Raw genomic sequence first — 16,728 nt, forward strand, 5'->3', positions numbered from 1 at the left:
CTGTGACAGGTTGTATTAATATATTTAGAAAAATGGAAGACTAAATGAATGAGTAAATTAATAGACTTTTCTATTCTGTGCATCCTTAGTGATTCTGTTTCCTTATTGCAGCTACTGCCTGTAAAACCTGTGACAACATGTTGCTTTTCCCTTTGGTGTCACAAATTCCAACACGAAGTCAGGAGAGACCAATTCAGATGTGAGCAAAACATGCTTCAGTTAATTTTCCATGCTGTCGTGAGCTCCCCAGGTTCCAGAGATATCATATATCATAAAGTCTTGAAATTAAGCTACACTAACTATTTTCTGAGATGTATTCTATCTATGCCTTAACATTCTTGGCATCCAATTACTGTTTGACACACAACCTCCAGAATCAGATGAGAGCAAACAACACTCTGTACTACTAGAAAGTTTTCTAGTTCTTTATTTTCAACATGCCTAACTCTCAGTCACAAAAATGACTGTTTAAAACCAACTACAGCTGTGTAGTTGTTCAGGGTTTTTTTTTTTTTTGAGACGGAGTTTCACTATTGTTGTCTAGGCTGGAGTGCAATGGCGCCATCTCGGCTCATTGCAGCCTCAGCCTCCCGAGTACCTGGGATTACAGGCATCCAACACCATGCCCAGCTAATTTTGTATTTTTAGTAGAGACGGGGTTTCACCAAGTTGGTCAGGCTGGTCTCGAACTCCCAAACTCAGGTGATCTGCCCACCTTGGCTTCACAAAGTGCTGGGATTACAGGCATGAGCCACCACACCTGGACGGCTGTTCAGTTTTTTTGAGACAAGGTCTTGCTCTGTTGCCCAGGGTGGAGTGCAGTCGTGCGATCATACCTCACTGCAGCCTTGAATTCTTGAGCTCAAGTGATCCTCTGTCTCAGCCTCTGAGACAACAGGTGTATACCACTATGTGCCACTAATTTTTTTCTTTTTTGTAGAGATGGAGTCTCACTATGTTAACAAGGCTAATTTCAAACTCCTGGCCTCAAGATATCCTCCTGTCTTGGCCTCCCCAAATGCTGGGATTACAGGCATGAGCCACCAAGCCCATCCAGTTGCTTGTTTTTGAAGCCAATTACACATTAAGTGAAATGTCTAACTACTTTTGAGCATGTCAAGTATTTCAAACTATTTTTTAATACACCATGGCACACATTTAAGCACAGCAATGGGTCATGCTTAATTTTTATCTGTGAAATGTCCTAATTTTACATATAATTTTGTATCTTTAAATAAAATTAAATATTATTTTCAAATGCATTACTACTTACCCCTTTGACTCCCTTTTTCAGCTTATCATCAATAAATAATGAGAGGTATTCAGGAGACCTGGAGTTGAGGTTGAGAAAATACTCAAAGTCACCCGCAATAGTTTGTTTAAAGAGCCGGTCATTGTTGAATGATTCCAGGAGGAAGCGATCGAACCTACTCTTCAGATCCAATAAACCCTTAGAAATAAAAACAAAATTTAGGACACATTATAATAATTTTTCCATAAATAATACACGTATGACCATGTATGTTTATCTTAACTTTGCTGGTAATAAACATGTATATTCATTTTTAAACTTACAGCTTTGATATTATTTAAGCCTATATCTAAGCCTCTATTAAAAATGTCAATGAGAGAGGTATTATAACTTCCATATATATATTAACACAATGCAAACGAACCAAAGAACCTCCTCACTGCTTCTCATTCTCCTGTCTTCATGGAATGGGTTAGCCCGGGAAAAAATTAGCTTAAAAAATGTACCAAAAAAGCTGATTATATTAAAACACAAAAACACGGCATATAATTTATTCACAGTACTGCTTGAAAACAAAACGTTTTCAAACAAAAAATAAACAGTTGTTTATTCCAATATACTACAGTATAGAAACACTAAGGCATACCAAAGAACCTCACATTCGCTATTGAGACTATTTAAACAAGATCTTCATCAGAGAAGTTAAATGAAAAGTAGCAGTTGAATTTTAGCTCCCTGATGTAAATATGCGCACCTTGCAAAATCCTAAAATACTTAGGATAATTACAACTATTAATTTACGACTGGGACAATTAAGTTGAAAATACGTTTTAGCACTTGTCAAATTGCCTTTATTATAAATGTAGAGCATCTTCTGGGTTTACTTACCTGGATATAGTCAACGGGATTCTTTCCTTCTCCTTCTTCAGAAACAAGAGCTTTACCTTGCTCCCTCAAATAGGAACTCATACACTCACACATTGTTTTCAAACCATTTGGCACACGACTAAATAACTTGTACATGCAACCAAGATCTACAAATCAGAAAACACAAATTGGCTACATTAAAGAAAAAAACACGAATCTGTGTTCACGCTATAATACTTAGAGAAGCTTATTTCTCCATTACCCCCATTTACTGACCGCATGACTATTAAAAATATACATGTATCAAAATGAAAACATGAAAAAGTAGGCTAGTTAATGGTTATTACTGTAATTTATAAAACACAACTTTTAGACGAGATGCTTTGAAAGTATCAATTAAATGTCCTAGCAAATTTAAATTTACATGGAAGAAGAGATGCCAAAAACCGTAACAATGTCACAAAAACATGGCAACTGCAGTTTTGAGTTCATAAATACTTTATCCTACATAACTCTAATGCAGACCTAATGACACTACAAAACATCTACAAAAAGGGTCACTAAGTAAGATATAATTGATAGTCCCTGTAATGAGGAAGAAATTTTAAAACCAATTTAAGTCTTGTGGGTATTTCCAAAGGTTTAACTGATAATCATGAAAACAAATCAAATGAACTATACTAAGATTTACTTCATTACACCTCAGGTAAAGTTTTTATGAAATGTATAATATAAACACCACTTCTTAAATATTTTCTTCAGAGCAATCCCTAATGTTTCCCAGGTGGCATCCTAAGCCAGTATCTGTACTTCAAAATTTGGTCTCTCTCACTACACTTTTTAAATTTAGAATGAAAACTCTGGATCCTATCCATTTTTCAATATCATTTTTCACAAGACTAAAATATAGATTTTAAAATACAGTTTTCCCATATGTCTAGTGTTTCTTTATAATAACAACTTGCTGGAAGAACACAGTGTCAGAACTTTACAATGATAATTTTAAAAGTTTTACAATCAATAACTTTTTAAAATGGAGTTAGAGTTTCTAGATCAGAGGCTGACCAATGTTTTTTCTGTAAAGCATCAGATAATAAATATTTCTAAATGTGAGCCATAGATCTCTGACTTAACTACTCTACTCTGACACTATAGCAAGAAAGGAGCCACAGACAATACATAAATTAATGAGTGTGACTATGTTTCAAATAAAATTTTATGGGTATTGAAAATTTATATAAATTTTCATGTGTAATTAAATACTAGATTTTTTTTTTTTAAAAAAAACCAACTGGTAGTGCATCAGATTTGGTGGACAGGCCCTAATTTGCCAACCTTGGTCTACAGTTCTAAGAGTAGTTTAGAGCTTAAACTAAAGTTGTATGTATTTTAAAAATATTTCGAAGCAAGTCTGACAAAGTTTTACTAATCTTTATTTCAGTGACTTTCGGCAGCAAATTTATTAGTTTCCATTAATAATATATGCCCATAGTAACCTACACATGGCAATTTTATAGCTTCTCACATGCTTAGCATAAATTACAACCAAGTTTCCCATGTTTAAAACAGGTATTACAAATGCAACAACAATGTATGGACACATACCACAGTAAACGTGGCACACCAAATACCTCTAACAAAATGTCTATTTCATTCCTTTGTTGTAAGTGTGGCTTAGATATTACACGTTGTGTATTTAGTTGACATAAATTACTACAATTTCATTGTATTTAAATGTCAGGGTAAAGAGAAGGTAAAAGAGTAAATGGTAATCTGGCATTCAAAAATTAAATATCATTATTTCTATACACACTTAATAAAATAGTTAAGATACCAGCTGGGCGCGGTGGCTCATGCCTGTAATCCCAGCATTTTGGGAGGCCGAGACGGGTGGATATGAAGTCAGGAGATGGAGAGCATCCTGGCTAACACGGTGAAACCCCATCTCTACTAAAAATACAAAAAATTAGCCGGGCGTGGTGGCAGGCGCTTGCAGTACCAGCTACTCGGGAGGCTGAGGCAGGAAAATGGCATGAACCCGGGAGGCAGAGCTTGCAATGAGCTGAGATCGCGCCACTGCAGTCCAGCCTGGGTGACAGAGCAAGACTCCATCTCAAAAAAAAAAAAAAAAAAAAAAAAAGATACCATTTGAACTTAATTTCATAACGCTATCTGCATCTAATAACAATCCAATTTATCCTCCATTCACAGTGAGAAAACTGTTTTTCGTTTTCTGATTTATGAGAATTTGGCTTCATAATGGTGAAGTTGCCTCTGATATGTTCTCAACAAGAGCAACTTTTTTCCAAGAGCGGGGTCTACCACAATTAAGATCTTTTGCCACTAGGTTTCTAGTGGAAGCTCAGAAAAATTAAAGACAACAGTTCCCCTTTTTTTTCTTAAGACAGCATCTCCCTCTGCAACCCAGGCTGGAGTGCAGTGGCATGATCTTGGCTCACTGCAGCCTTGACCTCCCTGGCCGGATTCAAATGATCCTCTCACCTCAACCTCCTAAGTGGCTGGAACTATAGGCATGTGCCATCACGCCCAGCTAATTTTTGTGTTTTTCATAGAGACAGGGTATCACCAATTTGAACTCCTGAGCTCAAGCGATCCACCTACTTTAGCCTCCCAAAAGTACTGAGATTACAGGCGTTTGCCACACTGCCCGGACAAAAACAGGATTTTATTTTATTTTATTTTATTTTTTTTGAGACGGAGTCTCATGCTGTTGCCCAGGCTGGAGTGCAGTGGCGCGATCTCGGCTCACTGCAAGCTCCGCCTCCTGGGTTCACGCCATTCTCCTGCCTCAGCCTCCTGAGTAGCTAGGACTACAGGCGCCCGCCACCGCGCCCGGCTAATTTTTTGTATTTTTAGTAGAGACGGGGTTTCACTGTGGTCTCGATCTCCTGACCTTGTGATCCGCCCGCCTCGGCCTCCCAAAGTGCTGGGATTACAGGCTTGAGCCACCGCGCCCGGCCGAAAAACAGGATTTTAAAATTTAATTTAGAATCACAGATAGCTACTGTGTTGTTGGAAACCTAAGGTACTAAATAAAGGAGAACTCTGGTGAGTACTATTATGATATTCCTTCATTCACGTTAAGTGCCTGCCATGATAGGCACACCTGACACCTTTTACATATATCTCCACACAAGTTACAGAGATGCTGTAATTCAGGTATGCCCAACAACCTCTCCATCAAACATTTCCTAGCCCCTCATCTCCAGCCCATTTAATCATCCCTCCCTACATGCCCCTAAGGTAGGTAAGAAAGCATTCACTCAATACCTAAACAGTACATTACATAATTTATCAATACTCATTTTGTTTAAGCAGGGCAAATGCTTTGCATGAAGTCCTAGTCTACCAGAGACCATTTAGAGAAGGGTCATCAAATTAGAACCCGTGGGGCAAATAAGCCTGCCACCTATTTATGTACATACAGCTCATGAACTAAGGATGGTTTTCACATTTTTAATCGCTGAGGAAAAACTGTAAAGGATACTATTTAGTGACGCATAAAAATTATATGAAATTTAAGTTTCAGGGCCCATAAATAAAGTCTTATAGAAACACAGGCTTATTCATTTGTTATTGTCTATGACTATTTTCTCACTATGACTGCATGGCTCACAAGCCATTTTATTCAACAAGAACAAAAAAGGCTTGCCAACCCCAGACTTAGACCTTAATTTTAGGAAACACGGCAAACATACTAGATGACTTGTTTTTTTTTTTTTTTTTGCTTTTACAAAAAAAGGTTTAACAGAATAGTCTTTTAAAAAGGAAGTCTCTCTAGTTTTTCTTTTTTTTTCTAAATTATATATCACTTTTCAGGGATTTATCATATATACAAAAATTTAACAATTTTAAAACACAAGGTAAGGATTCCACTAGAGAGAAACGTGGCTCAACTTCCCACCAGCTTTCTTTTTCCCTTCTCTTGTATCCTCCTGCTCTTCATAATTCTCTGTTAAAAAACTTTTTTTCATTCCCTACATAGCTCATGACCCCAAGAGGCAATACGTATTTCTTTTACTAAAAAGAAGTGGATAAAATATCGCTCAGATTTCATCTACGAAGCAGGAGAACAAGGGACCATGTTTTTTTATTTTCTAATACCATATCACTGATAAAGGCAAAGTTTTAAATCAAAGCATCAGAAACTAAGAATAGAAGATATGGTTATTGTTCTTTTAACTTGTAATTTCTTCTAGGATACTTGTCACAATTTTTTTTTTACCCCAGGGAAATAAAGATAAAATAGCTACAAAAAATAAATGTTAGTTATCTCAATAATGTTTTTTACTTTTATGCACTCCTCCTTCCTCCTTTTCCATTCTGTAACTTCAGTGTTCCCCAAACCAATCTAATTTATCTAAGTGTTATCAATATGGAAGACATAAATATTTTTGCATTTTTGGCACCCTATCACAACTAAATCCCAAAGGAAAGTCTACAAAAATCTAAGGTGGAAATTTAAGATTTTAAGAGAATCACAAAACCCCAAGAGTATGTAGGAATAAAGACAGCCCACATCCTTTGGTATACGACAAGTACAGGAATGAATGAGGAGCTCATTGGGCTCACCAATACTGTTACACTTTTTATCTTCTGGATTAAGAAAAACATAAAATGAGACTTAAAGACAGGAAATGCTCAATTCATTAGAAATATCTAAAATCTTCATTGGTAAGACAGTATCAAGCTTGGAAATCCCACCCAGGTTAACAGCGGAGACAAATTAACAATATACACAACTTCTTGAAAACTGATACCTGCTTTAAATGTAGGAAAGTTTTAAAAATATCGATAAGGCAGAATAAGGATTTAATTATTTTTCAATCGGTAACACTTACCTTCTGTCTTTCCATTTTTCAACATATGTACTAGCCCAGAATTCTCCATTTCTACTATAGTCTTCATGTGCTTGGAAATGAGTTCCCTCTCAACTACCTTCACAATTGGTTCTTCCGTTGATTTGTCAAGGCAGTGCATCACTCGTTCTATCTCTTCATTAATTCTAGCTTCTACTTTCTTTATATATACTGAAGCACTATTTTCTGCTAAAAATTTCTGGCTTTCCATCTGCAATTTAAAAATGTAATTTTTTTAATATAGAAGAAAAGGTGTTTTTGCTCTTAGCTGGGGTTTCTATAATGTTTATAATAAATCAACCTAAGTAAAATAAGTACTAATAGGATTTTGTGTAATCTCTCATTACAAAGATTGATATAGTCTGAATTATATCCTTTAAAGCCTTTGGTGTTTACATAATACTAAATTAAAACATTACCTGTAAACAATGTTTTTCAAACTGTGCCAATGCACTCCAAAAAATAGCCAAAAAAGTAAATATATATGCCAGTGAGGGTCAAAAATATAGAAGCATCTGACTCCAAGATAGAGTGGGATGTTCTTTTTTGATTTGTCTGAATGCAAAATTATAACCAGAAAGATTCATCATGTTTATCATACGCTTTGCTGGCATACTGCTGGTTACTAAAGTCTTCCTGCCATCCCACTCCCAGTCTCAACGGAGTAAACATATACACTAACGTTTGAGAAAAAGAGTTTTTAAATAACTAATAATCTTTTTATTTATTTATTTATTTATTTTGAGGTGGAGGAGTCTTGCTCTGCCACCCAGGCTTGAGTGCAGTGGCGCGATCTCAGCTCACTGCAAGCTCCGCCTCGCCATTCTTCGGCCTTAGCCTCCCGAGTAGCTGGGACTACAGGTGCCTGCCACCACGCCCCGCTAATTTTTTGTATTTTTAGTAGAGATGGGGTTTCACCGTGTTAGCCAGGATGGTCTTGATCTCCTGACATTGTGATCTGCCCGCCTCGGCCTCCCAAAGTGCTGGGATTACAGGCGTGAGCCACCGCGCCCGGCCAACATTTTAGCTTCTTACTAATACATCTGTTTTGGCAACACTACAAAATTCCTACTGTTATGGAATGTTATGTTATGCTACGTTATGTTATGCTCAGATAGTTATGGTATTCAGGAAAAATGCCTGGTTACAGTTACCTTATAAATACTATCTTATGCTTACTGGTACTCAGTTATTATTATCATCATTTCATTACAAATTAGTACCAGTTTAGCTTTACTTTTAGCAATTTAGTTGGTTTGGACCACTGTTGCAAATTTCTATCAATAGTACTCACTGGCCTGTAACCTTTTAATCAACAACCTTTAAGGCAAATATGCACTACAGAATCATTCATATCCTTATGTGTGTTTTACTAGTAATTTAAGTGACTAAAAGCCTGCAGATGAGACTTTGTTGGTGATGTACTGCTGTGAATTTATGGTACTTAAATAATTCATAATATTAGATAGAGTAAAATGTTAAGGATATTTCTAAGTTTACAGTTTTATAACATACAGTTGACCCTTGAACAACACAAGTTTGAACTGCACAGGTCCATGAAGTGGATTTTCTTCCTCCCCTGACACCTCTGAGACAGCAAGACCAAGCCTATCGTCTTACTATTCCTCAGCCTACTCAATGTGAAGATGAGGATGAAGACCTTGATGATCCACTTCCACTTAGTGAACAGTAAATTATAGTTTATCTTCTGTATAATGGTCTTAATAACACTTCCTTTTCTCTAGCTTACTTTTTTGTAAGAATCCAATATGCAATACATATATAAAATATATGCTAATCAACTGTTTATGTTATGTGTAAGGTTTTCGTTCAACAGCACACTATTAGTTAAGTTTTTGGGGAGTCAAAAGTGTTATGTGGACTTTCGACCACACAGCAGGGTCAGCGTCCTTATGCCCCACACTGTTCAAGGATTATCTCTGTAATTTTAAAAACCATGTGTGTAAGTTCAAGCTCTCCAATTTGTTATCGATGAGTTGCTTAAGTGGAATGGTCAGAATGTGAGGTAGGTGTGCTGATGGGCATTTTTTGCATACGCCCCTCCCTCAATGGGCCGCAGTCAAAAAAGGTCAAAATAGTTCAATTAGTAACTAAATAACATTAAGAACATCTTAAAAGATTATTAACATTTTCACAGATTACCTGAAAAAATTCTGCAGACATTTCCAAAAAAGGAGCCTCAAAATCTTCTTCATAGACGGATCTTCCTTCGAGACCTAAAATCATTAACATCTGGCAAGCATTTCTTATTGCGCCTCTGTTGAAAAAAGTTGTATCACTTGATAATTAAATTACATTAAAAATTCACATAAAAATTACAAAAGTAGTAGGTAAAAGTATCTTCAGGACATTTAACTTCTATTGAAGTGACCAATCTCCCACAGGCCACTCATGTAAAACAAAAGGATTTAGCCTAATTTTAAGTTGGAAAGCATATCTTGACTGCACGGCTATTTATCTCAAGGTGTTCTTACTCTGTTACAACAAAATTTTTTTTTTTTTTTTTTGAGACGGAGTCTCGCTCTGTCGCCCAGGCTGGAGTGCAGTGGCGCGATCTCGGCTCACTGCAAGCTCCGCCTCCCGGGTTCACGCCATTCTCCTGCCTCAGCCTCCCGAGTAGCTGGGACTACAGGCGCCCACAACCGCGCCCGGCTAATTTTTTTTTGTATTTTTAGTAGAGACGGGGTTTCACCGTGGTCTCGATCTCCTGACCTTGTGATCCGCCCGCCTCGGCCTCCCAAAGTGCTGGGATTACAGGCGTGAGCCACCGCGCCCGGCTTACAACAAAATTTTTAAAGAAAATTAAAATGTCTAAATATTTCTATGTATTTGAAAACATAGAGAGGTTGTTCATCCAGAAGGAAGGAGGGAGACAGGCATATTAAGCTGTACTGCCAGACATGGGTCCAATATATAGCTACTCCTGGGCAATATAACTTTTTGCACTAAATGGATTTTGGACAATCCTGATCAAGCACCAAAGCTGAAATAAAAAGAACTTTACACGTTTTCATCTAACAGCTCTTCTGAAAACAGATAAAGAGAGAGAAAAAATCTTGTATTTCAAGCCATTCTAGCTGCAGCATCACCAAAATGACACTGCCATCATTGTTATGAAGGGGGAGGAACTCTGATTTAAAAGGGGCACAGCAGTTCCTAGTCATTTTAGGCTATGTTCGACAGTTTTCTTCAAAAATGTTAGGAATGATGGACAGACAAAAGCCCTTAAAGAAAAAGATCAATAAAAAAAAATAAAAGTTATTATACAGAAAAAAAGAAACAAAATGCTGGCATGAAAAATAAATGAAAAGCCAAAAGTGATGACTAGCTGAAAAGCATATTAAATAAAAGTTTAGGATAGTCTCTTCTAAAAATATAAAAGATGTGTGCTTTCAAATTAAATTCTAGGTAACTGTTAACTCTGATACAAAGTTTCTGAGGATTTTCCCAATGTGCTGAACATTCAAACTTTTATTTATTTTAATAAAACTAAGACAGAGAATTGTTCTCAAAATATAATCACTAAAACCAAAACCACCAGAGTAAAGAGAAATTTTACCTGTCTACAACTTCTCCTTTCCGCTCTCTTGCAATCATATCCAACAGAGTTTGCCGTAGATGATCCCTAATACACCCATAACGTACAACTTGATCTCGAAAAATAATTAATCCCAAATTGTAGACATTCTCCACATTATTTTGTTGTACATATACACGGTCCTACAGTTAAAGTCATATAAATATGAGTACAATTCTTGTGAACATAATAATTATTGTGTGCTACAATAACAAATAAAGGAAATAAAACTCCAAAAGCAATCATTTTTCAGGTGAGAAACATTTCAAACGATCTTAAGTAATGTGGAACTTTCTAGCACCTCTCAAGTTATATAAAGTTAAGTTTTTACAACTGACAATGTATAAATGGTGGCCCATTTACCTTAAGAAAAAGGGGACAAAGGAAGCATCACAGTCAGAAACAAAAAAGCAAGTAAAAAAGGTAAACAGGCAGCACACTTTCTCCCCAAAGCCACAGCATATTCAAACAAGGTTCATTCTTAAATACTGTACTTGAAGAACATACTCTTGGAAGTAAAATTGAGAGCTGAATAAAGTACGGATTTATACAACTTAGACTGTTACTGATAAATATTAAAAGGCTCTAATGCATATAATAGAGCAGCATTAAGTATTACATAATTAAAACACCTCTACTTACTTGCACTTCAAACAGATTATACTTTCAAGTTCTTACCAACATGATTATAGATATCTCAGTTAATAGAGCACAGATAACCCAGAAGTGTTGGTTATAAAAGTTCGGTCTTGTGCATTCCCTGAAAATCCATACTGATAGCAAAACACACTGAAATAAAACTACTGTTTAATTCCCTTCTCATCTCAACAAGGATCTCTCTGGGCTTTCGTGGGTCTGTAAGTCTTCTAAAATTATTAAGTTATTACATGTTTGTTCACGCTTAAGTACTTTGGAAAGAAAGCCCATAACTTTCACCAGATTCTTGAACATGCATCTATAGGTTATAGCTAACGATAAGGTGAACATGAAGAGAGCTCTACCATATTAACAATGTAACCAGAATATTATTAATCAGCTTTCCAAACTTCTTTTTTTTTTTTTGAGATGGAGTCTCATTCACTCTGCTGTCTGGGCTGGAGTGTAATGGTGCCATCTTGGCTCACTGCAACCTCTTCCTCCCGGGTTCAAGCAATTCTCCTGCCTCAGCCTTCTGAGTAGTTGACATTACAGACATATACCACCATGCCTGGCTAATTTATGTTTTTGTGGAGTCGGGGTTTCACCAGTTGGCCAGGCAGGTCTTGAGAGTCCTGACCTCAAGCGATCTGCCCACCTTGGCCTCCCAAAGTGCTGGGATTACAGGCGTGAGCCACCATGCCCGGCCCCAAACAATTTTAATTAAATTCTCTACATGCAGTCCTTGCTTCCTATGACATCATTCCTCCAACCTTCTCCTTTCGTTCATCTTGTATGATGGTATACACCTAATAACAAGGAAAGCTATTTTTTATATTATCTTCTTTAGTGCTCACATTTCTACATTCTATATAATCTCAGCACGAGCTCACAGTTTTCAAATCTTAACATCAGTTTTCATGAGTTCAAAATTTTCATTGATGACTTCGAAGTTTTTGGACTTCACACTTCCATCCTCCAGATCTTAAATTCAAAGTTTCCCTCTGACCACATCCCTCTTTTTTTTTTTTTTTTTCCGGATACGGGGTCTCGCTCTGCCACCAGGCTGGAGTGCAGTGGTGCGACCTTGGCTCACTGCGACCTCCACCTCCTGTTTTAAGCAATCCTCCTGCCTGAGCCTCCTGAGTACGTAGGACTACAGGTGCCTGCCACCACGCCCAGCTAATTTTTGTATGTTTAGTAGACACAGGGTTTCACCAGGTTGGCCAGGATGGTTTTGATCTCTTGACCTTGTAATCCGCCCACCTTGGCCTCCCAAACTGCTGGGATTACAGGCATAAGCCAGCGAGCCCAGCCTCCCTCCTTTCTTTTGATGGCTACTATTCTTTTTTTAGTACTCTGTTGCCAGCCTGGAGTGCAGTGGTGTGTTCTCAGCTCACTGCAATCTCTGCCTCCCAGGTTCAAGCGATTCTCCTGCCTCAGTCTCCCAAGTAGCTGAGATTACAGGCACCCGCCACCATGCCCTGCTAATTTTTGTATTTTTAGTAGAGATGAGGTTTCACCATGTTGGCCAGGATGGTCTCGATCTCCTGACCTCGTGATCCACCACCTGTAAACCTCCTCTTTCATCTCATAAGACCTCCAGGCCCAACCTTTCCCTACTGTCATGGTAATTGTGTTTTACTTCTCAGCACAGAATATGTACATAATAAAAACTAGCATAAATAATTCAAAAAGCAACAAGAATCCCTTTTATTATAAAAATAATCACTCTTACTGCTTAAATTATTTTACAAATTTGATTTTTCTAAGTTCTACATATAAGTATATATTGTACAGAAAAGCACCAGAGACAGGAGAATACCTTTTAACCAATGTGATCAAAACCACTATCTGAATGGTTAAAGACAGCTAGTAAAAACAGTAAAACTATTATAACATATACAAACACTTGCATCTTAAACATTTTAATTTAAAAATATAAACGTTCATTCAGACATCAGGACTTTCTCTGAAAAATAAGTCCTGTGACTGAAGTTCAAGATTGTATACGTACAGGCCAGGTGGGGTGGCTAACGCCTGTAATCCCAGCACTCTGGGAGGCTGAAGCACTGGGATTACTTGAAGTCAGGAGTTTGAGACTAGCCTGGCCAATATGGTAAAACTATGTCTCTACTAAAAATACCAAAAGCTGGACGTGGTGGTGCGCGCCCGTAGTCCCAGCTACTCGGGAGGCTGAGGCAGGAGAATCAGTTCAACACAGCAGGAGGAGGCTGCAGTAAGCCGAGACTGTGCCACTGTACTCCAGCCTGGGTGACAGAGCAAGACCCCATTTTGAAGATAAAATAAAATAAAATAAAATAAATAGTGTGCTTATAAACACTCACACATAATAAATTGTATAGCACTCCTAGTTCAGTTTCATTAAGGTGAAGCATGAACTAGAGGCATTTATGAAGTAATCTCAATGTAAAATCCTTCTAGAGTTACTGTTTTCACTCCAATGTCTTAAATTACCTACATTTAATTCAAACCAGTATGTAGCCATTTGCTTTTATGAAGTCTTTACAAAGCATTCAACCTAGCTTGCCAAAGTTTTATTTTTTCACAAGATTTTATCAATTTACACAATATTAAATTATATATTAATAGTAAGAAGTACAATTCAAATACACAGGTTTGAAAAATACCACACAACTTCAATAAGCACAAAGTTAAACTGGTAAGTGAAGAATATGGAAGATTATACTGGAAAAGTAGCCTAACAGTAGTAAGAGAACCCTTCATCAGGATTTGCAGCTAGAATAGAAAGTACTGCAATTCTGACAATTCCTTTGTTCACTCCTGCTTTCAGTCTCTATAAATTTCCTTTTCTGGTCATTTCATAGAATTATCCTGTAATACGTAATCTTTCGTGTCTGATTTCCTTCACTAAGCATAAAGTTTATAAGGCTTATTAATGTTGTAACATATAACAGTATTTCCTTCTTTTTAGGGCTAAACAGCACTCCACTGCATGGACATACTACATTTTGCTTATCTATCAGCTGACGGATATTTTGGGTTATTTCCATTTTTTGTCTATTATGATTAATGTGGCTATAAATATTTGGGTACAATATTTTTGTGGACATATGCTTTCATTTTTCTCGGGTGGATTCTAAGAGAGGAATTACTGGACTGTATGGAAATTATCAAACTTTTCTAAAGGTGATCTAACAGTTATGGTAAATTTTTTAATACAAAACCTCTAATAATAACAACATTTGATGTGAAGTTAGGAATTCTTTATATGATCCTGGCTCTATTGTTAACTGGCTATGTGACCTTAAGTAAGTCACTTATTCATTGTGGCCCTCAGTAAAACAAAGTGCTGGTAAAGATACTCTCTAAAACATTAATATATTTCCTATGAAGCTTAATCCTCCACCAAAAAATAACATACGTGCAGGATCAAATACAAATACACTTCACTACTTCTTCCCTTTCTATTTGTTATCGGTCTCCCATGGCTTGGATTTCCCCCGTCCCAACTTTAAGCGCAGTGATGGTATCACTACTAAAGGAGGTAAATCTATTACCTGATGGCCTATTATGTCTGCTATCTTAAGCCCTCTGGCAAAAAGGCAGAAAGACACCAGTCACAACTGATAAATTCTTCAGGTATGCTGTGTATAGAGGAAAATGATGCTTCAGTAAAGGAAGCCAAGGCATGAGATGAGAACACATACAGTTTTGTGCACTCCAATCCAAAAATCTGAAATCTAAAATTCTCCAAACTCTGAAACTCTGAGCATCAACATGATGCCACAAGTAAATTCCACAACTGACCTCATGCATCAGGTTGCGGCCAAAACTTTATTTCATGTACAAATTACTTAAAATATTGTATAAAATTACGTTTGGGCTATGTATATAAGGTGTATACAAAACAGAAATGATTTTTATGTTTAGCACATGGGTTCCATCCCTACAATCTCTCATGTATATGCAAATATTCCAAAATCCCCCAAAAATGAGAAATCTGAAAACACTTATGGTCACAAGCATTTTGGATATGAGATAAAATCAACCTGAAGCTGGAAGGTGCAGGCAGAACATACAATGTTTAAAGCCATAGGATACCGTGGTATAAGAGCTAAGCCTTTGTCTTTCAACTTGAGACAGTCAAGATGTGTGTGATTATAATTAAATGACACATAATATTAAGAAAAACTTGATAACTCTAAAATTTCATTATAGATAACAAAGAGCTAATAAATGGAGAAGAAACACAGAAACTTAAGTCTGGCTCTATAGAACTATTAATAGTAATACTAAATAACCATTTATATTAAATGTCTGACACATATGATTAATTACCATCAAGTACAATTAAGGGTACAGATGCGTAACCCTTGAGTATTTATGTGTGCATATGTTAAACAGAAATGTAGACATATATTCACAGTAAACTTGTGATATGCACATGATATGATTCTAGTATCATTTAAATTCTTGTGAGGTTTTAATTTTTATGTGTCTATTTTTAAAGATTTTTTAAAAGCCCCAGCTCCGGTTAACCTCTAGCAATCTCAAAGTATGAAAAAGATTTTAAAAATCATTCCAAAAGAGAAAAAAAAAAAAATCAAAGACTGACTTTAAAGTGTCTTAACCCCACGATCTGACCAAAATGTAGTATGAGTTTGACATTAGTCCTTATCTACTAAAGAGAGCTTAGCAGAGATAGAAAGTTGGTGGCTGCTTCTATCTGCCTTTTTAAAGCCAAAACAGGCATTTTAAATATAAAATGTTCTGAAAAACATGTCTGAAAGCCTAATGTGAGTCAAGCATTATATTTATATAAAGAGATGTGAGTTTCATCACCACAGAGATAAATCACATTTTAAATCTCTATTTACAGTTCTCTCTCAAGGGTTGCTATTCCTTGCCCAAGCAGGCCTACAATGAGCAAAAACTTTCACAAGCTAGACAGGAGCCAATGGTGGGGACACATCTCATGACCCCTTTTTCACAGCTGGTTCTGCATCGGACTTCATCCATACAGTAAGCTTGATAAACCAACTTCATTTGTAACATAAGCACTTCATTTGTAACATCTATCTCACAATGCTATTCCACTCATTTCCACTTCTAGTTCTGAAAATAAATAGCTTTTAAGACCAACTTCCCTGCCAAGAACTATAAAGGCTGGATAAAAAATACAAAAGCACCACCTGTTTTAAAACATCAACTAGGACAGGCAGGTCTCCAGGAGCTGGAGTGGAGAGAAATGGAGTCTTTCTAAGCCACAAGAAAAGGAAAGCTCAACCAGGTGACCTCCATGGAAAACTCCTGCAAATGCTTACTCAAGACCTAGGACTCTTTGCGTGCCCAGAAGACACGAGGACACCAACAAACAAAATGCTTGGCCCTACAAGACCACAGATATTACTACTTCCACCATCTTGGCAAAGATGTGCCTTTTCCTCTTCACCTTACCAACATACCTAAATAGTTAAATGATGTATAAGAAATCAAATTCAACACATAAA

At 36.8% G+C, this 16,728-nt stretch overlaps 1 protein-coding gene across 4 annotated transcripts in view; it reads right to left on the reverse strand.

The window, feature by feature from the left end:
- LOC105481321 (cullin 3) overlaps positions 1–16,728 on the reverse strand; it is a 112,870-nt gene that overhangs the window by 31,139 nt on the left and 65,003 nt on the right. For all 4 annotated transcript variants that reach the window (XM_071073459.1, XM_071073457.1, XM_011740828.3 and 1 more), the window contains 5 exons: positions 10,580–10,740; positions 9,163–9,277; positions 6,982–7,210; positions 2,141–2,286; positions 1,274–1,450 (listed from right to left, as the gene is read on the reverse strand). In XM_071073459.1, coding sequence (XP_070929560.1) covers positions 1,274–1,450; positions 2,141–2,286; positions 6,982–7,210; positions 9,163–9,277; positions 10,580–10,740 — 828 coding nt within the window. The remainder of the gene's footprint in view (positions 1–1,273; positions 1,451–2,140; positions 2,287–6,981; positions 7,211–9,162; positions 9,278–10,579; positions 10,741–16,728) is intronic.

This window comes from Macaca nemestrina, chromosome 11 (genome assembly GCF_043159975.1).
Source record: "Macaca nemestrina isolate mMacNem1 chromosome 11, mMacNem.hap1, whole genome shotgun sequence".
NCBI classification, from domain to species: domain Eukaryota; kingdom Metazoa; phylum Chordata; class Mammalia; order Primates; family Cercopithecidae; genus Macaca; species Macaca nemestrina.